The sequence below is a fragment of the Hyla sarda genome, chromosome 1 (assembly GCF_029499605.1).
Source record: "Hyla sarda isolate aHylSar1 chromosome 1, aHylSar1.hap1, whole genome shotgun sequence".
In the NCBI taxonomy this organism is placed as follows: domain Eukaryota; kingdom Metazoa; phylum Chordata; class Amphibia; order Anura; family Hylidae; genus Hyla; species Hyla sarda.
In genome coordinates, this window is record NC_079189.1 from 2,557,706 (window position 1) to 2,571,777 (window position 14,072).

Sequence of the window (14,072 nt, forward strand, 5' to 3'; positions counted from 1 at the left end):
TGATCTGCATACAATGGAGGATGCCTGCAGACGGTCACAAGTACCACAATGGCATCCTAACACCTGATAAACCTGTGGATGCATGAAATTTAAACATTAAACAACTACATCGATGTGGTCTAAAATGGCAGATGATCCTCAACCCCAAGTGCAGTTGTGCACTTTGAGCTGGGGTGGAGGTCCTGCATTTGTGGACCACAATATGGGTTCACTACTGTGGTAGATGCAAACAATGACATTAAAGGGGTAGTCCAGTGGTGAAAAACTTATCCCCTATCCTAAGGATAGGGGATAAGTTTGAGATTGCGGGGGGTCCGACCGCTGGGGCCCCCTGCGATCTCTCTGTACGGGGCCCCGGCTCTCGGCCCAGATAGCGGGTGTCGACCCCCGCACGAAGCGGCGGCCGACACGCCCCCTCAATACATCTCTATGGCAGAGCCGGAGATTGCCGAAGGCAGCGCTTCGGCTCTGCCATAGAGTTGTATTGAGGGGGCGTGTCGGTCGCCGCCTCGTGCGGAGGTCGACACGCCCCCTTCTCGCGGGCTGTCGGGGCTCCGTACAGGAGATCGCAGGGGGCCCCAGCGGTCGGACCCCCCGCAATCTGCAACTTATCCCCTATCCTTAGGATAGGGGATAAGTTGCTCACCACTGAATCACCACTGGACTACTCCTTTAACTAACTCTCAAAACTGATGTAAAACTGAGACATTAGCCAGTATATCATTATATGAAGGACATACCTGAGCCCGCACACCATGCCAAGGTTTCTCAAATGGTGCGGGACCTAACCACTAACCTACCTGTGCATGATAAGCAAAACCAGGAACCAAATTACAGCAGCATCAGGTCCGACTTGTAGACTGCTCCCAGTGATCTATAGTTTATAATAATCCTAAAATCTTAAAATTTCCATTCTGTGACTAGGGCTTAAAGGGGTACTCCGCCACTAGACATCTTATCCCCTATCCAATGGATAGGGGATAAGATCTCTGATTGCAGGGGTCCCAGTCTTCGTGCTGCATCTGGCATTCGTTTAGAGCACCAGGTGCTGCGCCAGATCACTGGAGGCTCGTGACGTCATGGCCGCACCCTGCTTGTGATGTCACCCTGCCGTGACATCATGAGCGGGCACGAGCCTCCGCCCCTCATCAGCCATGGAGCGAAGTTCACTCCGTATGTCTGGGGTGCCGCAGCTGAGATACTGGGACTCCTGCGATCAGACATCTAATCCCCTATCCTATGGATGGAGGATAAGATGTCTAGGGGCAGAGTACCCCTTTAAATGAAATTAAAACTTCCTGTTCTGTAAGGATAATTTCCCAGTAATGCCTTTTTTGTCAGAGCAGAGGGAAAGATGACTTCAGTAGACAGATAACACTGGATCCCCACCAGTCACGGCACAGATCAGCATCCACCCCACCCTGTAGAATGACCCTGTAAAGGCCTTCAGTTCATCTGAATGGGACAGGCCCTGTCTATTGCTGTCTATGGTCCATGGGTCCTGCTGTAAAGCATATCACTAACCGCTGTAATAAACAGCTCAGGCAAGATGGCCACCCTGGTAAAAATGTACAAAAATTGAAATAAAAACAATTAGAAAAAAGGAGTTTATTCCATTGCCGGTTAGTGAAGAACAAGTTCAACCAGAAAGTCCGATGAGCCCGGCGAACCGATCTTTTCATAAGTTCACTTATCTCTATTCCTAAATTATATAAATTCCTTTTGGAGATTTTTCCTGTAGTTGGTGACTCTCGCCGGCACTGTTCTAGTATACGCCTGTGTAGGACTCTTAGGCTAGGCTCACACTGTGTTAGGGCTTCCACCAGACGTATCCGGCGGCATCTCGCAGATGGGAGCAGACGTGACCTGTAACAAAAGGGCATAGGCCCTAAACATTGACTCTGTTGCCCTTCATTACAGTATAGGTCACCATCCCTAACTTAGTGTTAGCCTGTCCTTATCTTGTTTGTCTGGATTGGGCTTTAGCCTCTTCAGGACATAGGGAGTATGGATACGCCCTGCATTCCGAGTCCTTAAGGACCGAGGGCGTATCCATATGCCCGTGGGAATTCCGGTCCCCACCGCTAGCCGGTCGCCCAGGGGGGTCATTATGCACCCCCATGTCGGCGATGGCCGCAGATCGCTGGACAATTCAGCCCAGCGATCTGCGGCGATTCCAGGTCAATCGGGTCTCCAGTGACCCGGAATTACTGGCTGATCGGGGCCGTCTCTGATGGCCCCGAACAGCCATAGCCAGCAGGGGGGAGGTGGCTCTGGTGCCACCTCACGATCGCCCTGATTCATCGGCCGGTTTACCGGCCGACCAATCAGGGCACCTGCTGCGGGTGTCACTCCCGCACCCGCTCCGCCCCTCTTCCGGAGGACGTGAATGGGTGCGGGAAGAAGACCCCGGGAGCTGGGGACCCCGATCCCCGGCGTCCCTGTTGGGATCGGGGCCCCAGGAGCGGCGGCGGCGAGGGACTGACCTGTGACCCGGAGCAGCAGTAGGAGGTGAGTGACAGCCTCCTGCTGTTGCTTAGCAACAGCTCCCAGCATGCAAAAAGGGCATGCTGGGAGCTGTAGTTATGCAACAGCAGGAGGCAGACCACCACAACTCCCAGCATTCCCTTATGGGCATGCTGGGACTTATAGTTTTGCAACAGCTGGAGGCACATTTTTTCTATGGAAAAGTGTACCTTCAGCTGTTGTATAACTACAACTCCCAGCATGCCCGTTGGCTGTCGGTGACTGCTGAGAGTTGTAGTTTTGCAACAGCTGAAGGCACACTGGTTGTGAAACTCAGAGTTTTTTTTTACCTATGTCAGTGTTTCACGACCGGTGTGCCTCCAGCTGTTGCAAACTACAACTCTCAGTAGTCACCGTACACCATGCACCGTACATGCTGGGAGTTGTAGTTTTTCAACAGCTGGAGGCACACTGGTTGTGAAACACTGAGTTAGGTCACAAACTCAGTGATACATAACCAGTGTGCCTACAGCTGTTGCTAAAACTAAAACTCTCAGCATGTACAGTCTGTCAGCGCATGCTGGGAGTTGTAGTTTTGCAACAGCTGGATGTCCACCCCCCCCCAATGTGAACGTACAGGGTACACTCACATGGGTGGAGGTTTACAGTAAGTATCCGGCTGCAAGTATGAGCCGCGGCAAATTTTCTGCCGCAGCTCAAACTGCCAGCGAGAAACTACTGTGAACCCCCGCCTGTGTGACTGTACCCTAAAAACACTACACTACACTAAAATAAAAAGTAAAAAACACTACATATACACATACCCCTACACAGCCCCCTCCCCAATAAAAATGAAAAACGTCTGGTACGCCACTGTTTCCAAAATGGAGCCTCCAGCTGTTGCAAAACAACAACTCCCAGTATTGTCGGACAGCCGTTGACTGTCCAGGCATGCTGGGAGTTTAGCAACAGCTGGAGGCACCCTGTTTGGGAATTACTGGCGTAGAATACCCCTATGTCCACCCCTATGCAAGTCCCTAATTTAGGCCTCAAATGCACATGGCGCTCTCACTTTGGAGCCCTGTCGTTTTTCAAGGCAACAGTTTAGGGTCACATATGGGGTATCGCCGTACGCGGGAGAAATTGTGTTACAAATTTTGGGGGCTATTTTCTGCTTTCACCTTTTTTAAAAATGTAAAATTTTTGGGAAAACAAGCATTTTAGGTAAAAAATTTTTCTTTTTTTTACATATGCAAAAGTCGTGAAACATCTGTGGGGTATAAAGGTTCACTTAACCCCTTGTTACGTTCCCCGAGGGGTCTAGTTTCCAAAATGGTATGACATGTGTTTTTTTTTTGCTGTCCTGGCACCATAGGGGCTTCCTAAATGCGGCATGCCCCCAGAGCAAAATTTGCTTCCAAAAAGCCAAATGTGACTCCTTCTCTTCTGAGACCTGTAGTGCGCCAGCAGAGCACTTTTCACCCCCATATGGGGTGTTTTCTGAATCGGGAGAAATTTTTGGGAAAACAAGCATTTTAGGTAAAAAATTTTTTTTTTTTACATTTGCAAAAGTCATGAAACACCTGTAGGGTATTAAGGCTCACTTTACCCCTTGTTACGTTCCCTGAGGGGTCTAGTTTCCAAAATGGTATGCCATGTGTTTTTTTTTTGCTGTTCTGGCACCATAGGGGCTTCCTAAATGCAACATGCCCCCCAAAAACCATTTCAGAAAAATGTTCTCTCCAAAATCCCCTTGTCGCTCCTTCGCTTCTGAGCCCTCTACTGCGCCCGCCGAACACTTTACACAGACATATGAGGTATGTGCTTACTCGAGAGAAATTGGGCTACAAATATAAGTATACATTTTCTCCTTTTACCCCTTGTAAAAATTCAAAAATTGGGTCTACAAGAACATGCGAGTGTAAAAAATGAAGATTGTGAATTTTCTCCTTCACTTTGCTGCTATTCCTGTGAAACACCTAAAGGGTTAAAACACTGACTGAATGTCATTTTGGATACTTTGGGGGGTGTAGTTTTTATAATGGGGTCATTTATGGGGTATTTCTAATATGAAGACCCTTCAAATCCACTTCAAACCTGAACTGGTCCCTGAAAAATATCGAGTTTGAAAATTTTGTGAAAAATTGGAAAATTGCTGCTGAACTTTGAAGCCTCTGATGTCTCCAAAAGTAAAAACTCATAAATGTTATAATGCAAACACAAATTAGACATATTGTATATGTGAATCAAAATTTTTTTATTCGTAATATCCATTTTCCTTACAAGCAGAGAGCTTCGAAGTTAGAAAAATGCAAAATTTTCACATTTTTCATTAAATTTACGGATTTTTCACCAAGAAAGGATGCAAGTTACCACAAAAATTTACCACTATGTTAAAGTAGAATATGTCACGAAAAAACAATCTCGGAATCAGAATGAAAACTAAAAGCATCAGAGTTATTAATGTTTAAAGTGACAGTGGTCAGATGTGCAAAAATTGCTCTGGTCCTAAAGTGTAAAATGGCCTGGTCCTTAAGGGGTTAGGTTAGGCCGTGTGTTTTTATACATTTTATTCTGTTAAAATATAGATATATTTGACGTGTTCATATATATCCCCTTAGGGTTATGTTCACACTGAGGAATTGGGGCGGAAATCAAGCAGAAATGTTCTGCCTCAAAATATTGTTACTTTTCCACAAGAACTCACAGAGATTTCACGCGGAATTGGCGCGGAAATCGCACGGAATTGCGTACGGAAATGCAGGTTTCATGCGGAGGAGGAGTATCAAGTATTTCTATTCATAATTTTTTTTTTCATGTAGAAATTCCGCGCGAATTCCGCGTGGAAATGCTTCTGACTCAAAAAAAAAAAAAAAACAGCATTGATCACTATGGGAGAACGACGCTGATTCCGCCTGAAAGAGAGAACATGTTCTTTCTACAAGCGGAACAGACTTCCTCGTCAGAATTCTGCTTGAGGAAATTCCTCAGTGTGAACTGAGGGGCAGAAATTCTGTACAACTCTATGGGGGGTTTCACTGCTGAATGATTTGGAGAGGAAAAAGCGAGCAGAATTACTCGTGGAAATTCCTCTCCAATTCCTCAGTGTGAACGTACCCTTAAGGAGTCAGGGTTTTTCCATTTTTTCCTCATCACCTTCTAAAAATCATAACGCTTTAAATTTTGCACCTAAAATTCCATATTGTGGCTTATTTTTTGCACCACCAATTCTACTTTGCAGTGACATTAGTCATTTTACCAAAATATCCAAAACGGAACGGAAATTTTATTTTTTCGTGCCGTGATCTGAAGTTTTTATCGGTAGCATTTTTATATTGATCGGACTTTTTGATAACTTTTTATTCATTTTTTCATTATATAAAAAGTGACCAAATGTTTTTTTACACGTACGCCATTGACCGTGCGGTTTATTTAACGATATATTGTTATAGTTCGGACATTTCCCCACGCGGCAATACCACATATTTATTTTTATTTACACAGTTTTTTTTTTTAAATGGGAAAAAGGGGGGTGATTCTTACTTTTATTAGGGAAGGGGGTTAAATTATCTTTATTATTTTTTTCACTTTTTTATTGCAGTGTTATAGCTCCCCCTAGTGGCTATTACACTGCACACACTGATCTGCTACACAGATCATTGCCGTGCATTGACACGGCAAAGATCAGTGTTATCGGCGGTCGATTGCTCAAGCCTAGATTTCAGGCTTGGAGCAATCAATCGCCGATTGGACGTGACGGAGGCAGGTAAGCCACCCTCCTGCTGCATCCTAGCTGATCGGGACATTGTGATTTCACTGCGATGGTCCCGATCAGCCCGACTGAGCTGCCGGGAAGCTTTCACTTTCATTTTAGACGCGGCGATCAACTTTGAATACCGCATCTAAAAGGGATAATAGCACATGGCACAACAATTGGTGCCGCATGCTATTAGCCCAGGGTGCCAGCTTTCATTAGCCACTGGGACCAACCCGGTATGACGTGGGGTCACGGCGTGACCCTGTGTTATATACCGGGCGCAGGGCATACAGGTACGCCTTAAAGGCATACTCTGCCCCTGGCATCTTATCCCCTATCCAAAGGATAGGGGATAAGATGTTAGATTGCCGCAGTCCCGCTGTGAGTTCGCTCTGTGCGTAATGACGGGTAATACAGGGGCCGGAGCATCGTTACATCATGGCTCCGCCCCTCATGACATCACGGCCCGTCCCATTAATGCAAGTCTATGGCAGGTTGTCACGCCCCCTCCCATAGACTTGTATTGACGGGGGCGGGCTGTGACTTCATGAGGGGCGGAGCCATGATGTAACGATGCTCCGGCCGCTGTATTGCCCGTCATTACGTGCAGAGCAATCTCGCTCTGCGCAGTAATGATAGCGGGGTGCTGCAGCAGCGATCCCCGGGGTCCCCAGCAGTGGGACCCAGGCGATCTGACATCTTATCCCCTATCCTTTGGAGTACCCCTTTAAGAGGTTATATAATTTTCTATTTTAATTCTTTCATTATTATATTATATATCTTTTATATATATTCATTGGACAAGTAGATTTATGAATTTTTGTTATCCAAAAATTGCCCCAGGAGGAAGTCATCAGGGCGAAACCCAGGGTGGGGCGAGTTATGGGTGACCACAACATAATCTGTGGATGGTGGAGCTGCTTTATCTATTACGACTTTCACGTAATCCTAGGAGAATAAAGACCCTTTTGGACAATCCCTCCCGTTGTCCTTACTGCCCCCAGTGTTGTCTTCTTGACTAATCAGAGCCGGTCAGGAGGAACGACTCGGGCAGAGACAATAACGGGGGGAGACAAAATCTGGACTGACCATGGACCAAGATCAGGTTGACCGCCAATGATGAAGATTTGTTCTTACACTGCGTGTAGTGAGGAACAAGAAGGAGCAGCACTCGAGTAAGTGAAGCAGATGTTACAGGCCTCCTCCTGGATATCGCGGTGGGTATTCGCCCCCTAGAAATAAGACCACCCGGTAGTTATCTTCCCCCCTGTAGGAAGAACTATTTCCCTAAGGAGGAAAAAAAACACATTCATCATGGTTTGTCCTGAATCATCAGCATCTTCTCCAGCTACTAGAGGCACTAGAGGCTGTTTAATCAGCCTCTAGTAGCTGGAGAAGATGCTGATGATTCAGGACAAACCATGATGAATGTGTGTTTTTTGTTTTTTTTTGTCCTTAGGGACAGGATGATGACATCATCTTGCTTGTCCCAAAAGAAGAGACATTTCAGGCCTCTAATGACCACAGGCAGTGTCACGAGAGGTTGGAATCCCCTGGAGATCCCAGGGTAGGACCCCGGTGGCAATGATACACCACCAGGGTTGTAGCATGTCCTGTCCCTATATTCACCACCAACAATAGCTTAAAGGGGTACTCCGGCGCTTAGACATCTTATCCCCTATCCAAAGGATAGGGGACAGGATGCCTGATCACGGGGGTCCCGACGCTGGGGACCCCCGTGATCTTGCACGCGGCACACCATTAAAATCAGTCCCCGGAGCGTGTTCGCTCCGGGTCTGATTACTCTCGATCACGGGACCGACTCCGCCCCCCGTGTGAGTCACGCTCCGCCCCCTCAATGCAAGCCTATGGGAGGGGGCGTGACGGCCGTCACGCCCCCTCCCATAGATTTGCATTGAGGGGCGGGGTGTGGTGTCACACGGGGGCGGAGTCGTGACATCACGCTCTTTCGCTCGTGTGGTCGGGATCCGAAGCCTCCAGCGTTGCCGGAAGCCGTTGAGGTGGGTGCTGCAGCAGAGATCCCGGGGGTCCCCAGCAGCAGGACCCCCGCGATCTAACATCTGTTAGATGTCTAGGGGCGGAGTACCCATTTAATATATTTGCTGTGTAAAGGTAACAGTTGCTAAAAATGGCAAAAGATTAATGCAACATGCTTGATACAACATGAGCGCATAAATGTTTATTTATGTAAAACACCAAAACTAAAAAGAGAAGAAAAAAAAAATCACTAATAGGCATTTTCCATATTTCTATTTTCGGACTGCGGGAGACTCAAATGTTCTTGCATTTTTAGTATTTTTTGGAGACCAATTCGGTTGCGAAGTGTATTTAAGGAGTAGGTATATCACGTCACCTCATTTATTTTAAAGGGGTACTCTGCCCCTAGACATCTTAGCCCCTATCCAAAGGAGCCCAGTACCTCAGCAGCCCCGAGCTACGTTTTCTCCGAGGCGGCATCTTGTCCCCTATGCTTTGGATAGGGAATAAGAAGTCTAGGGGCGGAGTACCCCTTTAAGAACTGCAACGCGTCTGTTCCAGATCTCACCCCAGACCAGAACTTTTGATTCCCAGTGACCGCAGCATATTGTTTAGTTTACTTTTTTTATTTTAAAAAATGGAGGTAATTCACATTTTTAATTGGGGAGGGGGATATTTTTAAAACTTTCATTTAAATTTACACATTTTAAAGCCCCATATTCTCATATATATCCATTCTACATAATATATCTCAATGATGTATCAGTTTCTTGTGTGAATTCTCTCATGTTTAACAAGATCTGATTTATCTCTGAAAGATTTTCCACATACAGAACATGAATACGGCTTCTCTCCTGTGTGAATTCTTTCATGTACGACGAGAGTTGATTTCTGCGAAAAGCATTTCCCACATTCTGGACATGAATACGGCTTCTCTCCTGTGTGAATTCTCTTATGTTTAACAAGGTCTGATTTATCTGTGAAAGGTTTCCCACAGTCAGAACATGAATAAGGCTTCTCTCCTGTGTGAATTCTCTCGTGTAACACAAGATGTGATTTGTCCTTAAAGCATTTCCTACATTCCGAACATGAATATGGCCTCTCTCCCGTGTGAACTCGCTCATGTTTGACAAGATTTGATTTACTTGTTAAACATTTCCCACATTCTAAACATGAATATGGCCTTTCCCCTGTGTGAGTTCTCTCATGTAACACAAGATGTGATTTACCTATGAAGCATTTTCCACATTCTGAACATGAATAAGGCCTCTCTCCTGTGTGAATTCGCTCATGTTTATCAAGATGTGATTTACGCTTAAAACCTTTCCCACATTCTGAGCATAAATATGGCTTCTCTTCTGTGTGAACTTGCTTATGTAACGCAAGGTGTGCTTTACGTTTAAAACATTTCCCACATTGTGTACATGAATATGGCTTTTCTACTGAATGAGTTTGATTATGTTTAACAAGATATGATTTGTTTTTAAAACATTTCCCACATTCTGAACATGAATACAGCTTCTCTCCTGTATCAATTATCTCATGTATAATAAGAGCTGATTGACTTTTGAAGCATTTCTCACATTCTGAACATGAATATAGCTTCTGTCTTGTGTTACTATTTTGATGCATATCAAGATCTGATCCTTTCGTAAAACATTTCCCACATTCCTCCAAATATAAACCTTTCCCATGTTCCTGATCTGTCCTTGTGGTAACAATGTGTGGTTGGTCAGGAGAAGGTTCCTCATGATCAGGTGGATTATTATAGGATAGATCTGGATGGACATTAGGGGTAAGGAGGTCTTCTCCTGAGGAGCGCTCCATCATATCTTCATCTTCTCCTTTATCATTCAGGGATAACATGAAGTTTCCCTCAGAATTCTTACTGGGATTTACTGTTAGGGAAACAAATGGATTACGATACTTTTTTTTTTCTTTCAAACCACTAAGTAGAGAAATATATAAGTAGGTCTACTGCACCTCCGTCATCTATTAGTCACTCAATCAAAAAAAATTAATCAATTGAAAGATTGATCTCCCTAAGTTCACCCATGATGTTTTTCATTTTGCAATCCATGGGATTTTAGATGTTCCACAATCCTATCCTTTAGTAGGGTTTCCATTAATTTCCCCACTATTGATGTCAGACTTACAGGCCTATAGTTGCCTGACTCCTCTCTCCTACCTTTCTTGTGAATGGGCACAACATTTGCTAATTTCCAATCTTCCGGGACGACTCCTGTTACCAGTGATTGGTTAAATAAATCTGTTAGTGATTCTGTTACTTCACCGCTAAGCTATTTTAGTAACTTTGGGTGTATTCCATGACGCCCCTGTGAGAACCTCTTCCTCTGTAAAGACACAATCAAAAGACTCATTAGGCTTCTCCCCTAACTGAGGTCCTTTTCCTTCATTTTCTTATGTAAAAAACTGAAGTCAGCTCGTCCTTTATCCTCTTCTACATTTTTTTTTTTATGGTTATTCCCTGTTTTAATTTACTTTTAACGTATTTATCTGAACAATGTTTTATCCCCTTTTCCACTAACTGGCTAGCTTGGCCTCTTTTTGCCTAATCTTATATATTTGTTTATCTTCTTTGCTCTGGATTTTTATTAATAATTATTAAATGATGTTTTATTTTTTGGCTCTCACTTCTGTGTACAATTATTTGCTGCCTTCAATAATCCAACTTTAGTCTAATTTCTTCTGGACTCCAAGTAAAACGTTCCAGTCTGATAGGGACTCATTTACCACTGACCTATTTTTAGAAAAGTCATTTTTTCTAAAAGCTAAAACTTTAGATCGACAGATCTCCAGATGCACATGTGGGTAATTGTCTGACTTTGGCAGAGCCGACCCAACTCTCTATCCAGATGATAACCTGTATTCTGTGTTATGAAGAATATCCCTCTGCTATATTCACACAAGGGAGATGCCAGACACCTGACCATCAGCCTGGCATCTAGTGTCAGGACTAGTAGAAAAGGGACAGAGGGCGCCTGTCACCATCCCTAAGTTCTTAGTGCGGCTGTTCATCACATCTGGTGACCCCAAATACTGCCCCTAGTGTTCTACCTGGAGCATGACAGGACCCATAGATGACCTTGGAGAGGATCTCTATATAGTCACCTCCCTCACGTCCTGACTATACATAACACAGGGGATCACTGGGGCCTGAAGGGTTAATGTCATGTAGATCTAAGGTGGGGCCTCCCCTCAAGAAACCTCTGAATTCCCTCTGTAATCCATTACTACATACCTGGGACAACACCTCCTGGAAATATTACATACCTGGGACAACACCTCCTGGAAATATTACATACCTGGGACAACACCTCCTGGAAATATTACATACCTGGGGTAACACCTCCTGGAAATATTACATACCTGGGACAACACCTCCTGGAATTACTACATACCTGGGACAACACCTCCTGGAATTACTACATACCTGGGACAACACCTCCTGGAATTATGACATCCCTGGGACAACACCTCCTGGAAGTATTACTTACCTGGGGCAACACCTCGTGGAAATATTACATACCTGGGACAACACCTCCTGGAATTATTACCTGGGTTAACACCTCCTGGAATTTCCTCCTTCACTTCCCTCGGAGGATCACTCTTCAAGCTCTCTTTTTCTGTTTCGTCCTCCACTTTAATAATAGTCAGGTAATCATCCTGATGAGGAAACATCTTACACATCAACATAAGAGACCCCCCCTAATCTACCCCCACATCTATGACTGCAGGACCCCCCTATAGAGATATAGGATCAGCCTCATCTACCTGATTCTTCTTTGGGACATTTCCCTCTGGACAGTCCTGGGAATACAGAGGGCGGGGACACCTCTCGGGTGGATTTCTATCAATGACTCCATCTGTAGGGAACACACAGTGATGAATAGATTATTCCATGTGATGATCAGATGATGGGTGTAGTAGTATCTAGGAGACCCTCCACCAATAAAAGTCTCCCCCTCCTTACACTGCTGATCGGCCCCCAAATCGGTCTCCTCTTCTGGTTCAATTTTAATCTCAACCTTAATATCCATCAGATCTTCACCCTAAAGAGGTAGGAAGAAAATGTAAGTTTTCTTGGGGTCAATCACTTTCTGGTCATATTTTGGAGACTTTAGCGCCATCTACCTGATGGTTCTCTGGGACATTTCCCTCTGGACAGTCCTGGGAATACAGAGGACGGGGACACCTCTCGAGTGGATTTCTATCAATGACTCCATCTGTAGGGAACACACAGGGAATGAATACATCAGCTCCTGTATATCCATCTATATATATCATACACTTCTCACCTCTAGGTTATTTATCAGGCCTCAATAACAATATTCTGCCCCTCCCCCACTTTCTGATAAAACATCAGATAATCAAGTCAGACCCGCAGTGAAATCCCAGGCCCGGAGCTGCTGGTCCCTACAGAGACTCGGCTGTCACTCCTTCCTCAGGGGAATCCATTGTCAGCAGGTGGAGGAGACACAGACATTTCGGTAATAAATGGGTCATCTGGGGTAGAAATCTGGTCTCTAATCCCTTATTAGAGGATTCTATGTGTCCACAGAGGGAACGCACAGTTGCGGCTTCGTCTTCTATCAAACTTTCTGTAGTAAGAAAACGACTGCTCCAAAGTCTCCTCCACCAGGGACCATGTGGGATAAGTCTCTATGTCTATATAACCACAGGTTCTCTGTCATGTGACCACTATTCCTCTCTCAGAGGTGAATGAGGGGTTAAATATCTGTGGGGCCATGACAGTACACAGACAGACAATGTACGCCTCTTCAGGCTGGAGGAGAGGTTACCCCGGCTGCCCGTATCCTGGGGAGGAGTCATTACGGAAGGAGATTCCTCCACCATCACCTATTCCATACATTACGGACACAGGGGGTCGGGATATGAAGAGGACAGGAAAGTAGTCACCAGTTGTAGGTAACAGAAATGGAGGCACATTCTCAACTAAAGAAAGTCCTCTAAAAGGATTTGGGACATCTTAGTTAAAAAAAAAAAATATATATATATAACAACGTGTGTGTGTGTGTGTGTGTATATGTATGTGTGTGTGTATATATGTGTGTATGTTCCAGCATCACGTCCATACGGCTGTAGACATTACCATTACACTTGGTCACATGTTACTTATATGTCAACAACAAACATAGGATCGGTGATTTAACCCTTACTCACCCCGATTTGCCAGGGGCGGGGCTTATGTTTAAAGTCCCATACAAGTCAATGGGAAATATATGTTACTGCAGAACTTCCAAACGGCTGGAAATATTTCCATAATACTTGGTCACATGTTACTTATATGTCCACTTAAAATATAGGATAGTTAATTTAACCCTTAACTACCCTCATTTGTGAGGGTCGGGGCTTTTGTTTAAAGTCACATGCAAATCAATGGGAAATGTATGTTCCAAAATAACTTCTGTACGGCTGGAGATATTTCATTATCTGGTCACATATTACAGGTCGGGATATGAGGACGGGATGGGAGGTCGAGATAGGAGGACGGGATAGGAGGACGGGATAGGAGGTCGAGATAGAAGGTTGGGATAGGAGGACGGGATAGGAGGACGGGATAGGAGGTCTGGATTGGAGGTCTGGACAGGAGGTAGGGATAGGAGGTCGAGATAGGAGGACGGGATAGGAGGTCGGGATAGGACGACGGGATAGGAGGTCGGGATAGGAGGTCGGGATAGGAGGTCGGGATAGGAGGTCGGGATAGAAGGACGGGATAGGAGGACGGGATAGGAGGACGGGATAGGAGGTCGAGATAGGAGGTCGAGATAGGAGGTCAAAATAGGAGGACGGGAAAGGAGGACGGGAT

The 14,072-nt window shown here is 45.2% G+C and overlaps 2 protein-coding genes across 2 annotated transcripts in view; both read right to left on the bottom strand.

The window, feature by feature from the left end:
- Nucleotides 1–14,072, bottom strand: part of LOC130303350 (oocyte zinc finger protein XlCOF7.1-like) — a 197,817-nt gene that overhangs the window by 77,029 nt on the left and 106,716 nt on the right. The gene's annotated exons all lie outside the window — the stretch shown is intronic.
- Nucleotides 8,177–13,274, bottom strand: LOC130285017 (zinc finger protein OZF-like). Its single transcript, XM_056536123.1, has 5 exons — nucleotides 12,377–13,274; nucleotides 12,216–12,294; nucleotides 12,017–12,108; nucleotides 11,800–11,908; nucleotides 8,177–10,119 (listed from the first exon to the last, which is right to left on the bottom strand). Exons 1-5 carry the CDS (start codon nucleotides 12,527–12,529, stop codon nucleotides 8,984–8,986), a joined length of 1,569 nt encoding a protein of 522 aa, XP_056392098.1. The 5' UTR covers nucleotides 12,530–13,274; the 3' UTR covers nucleotides 8,177–8,983.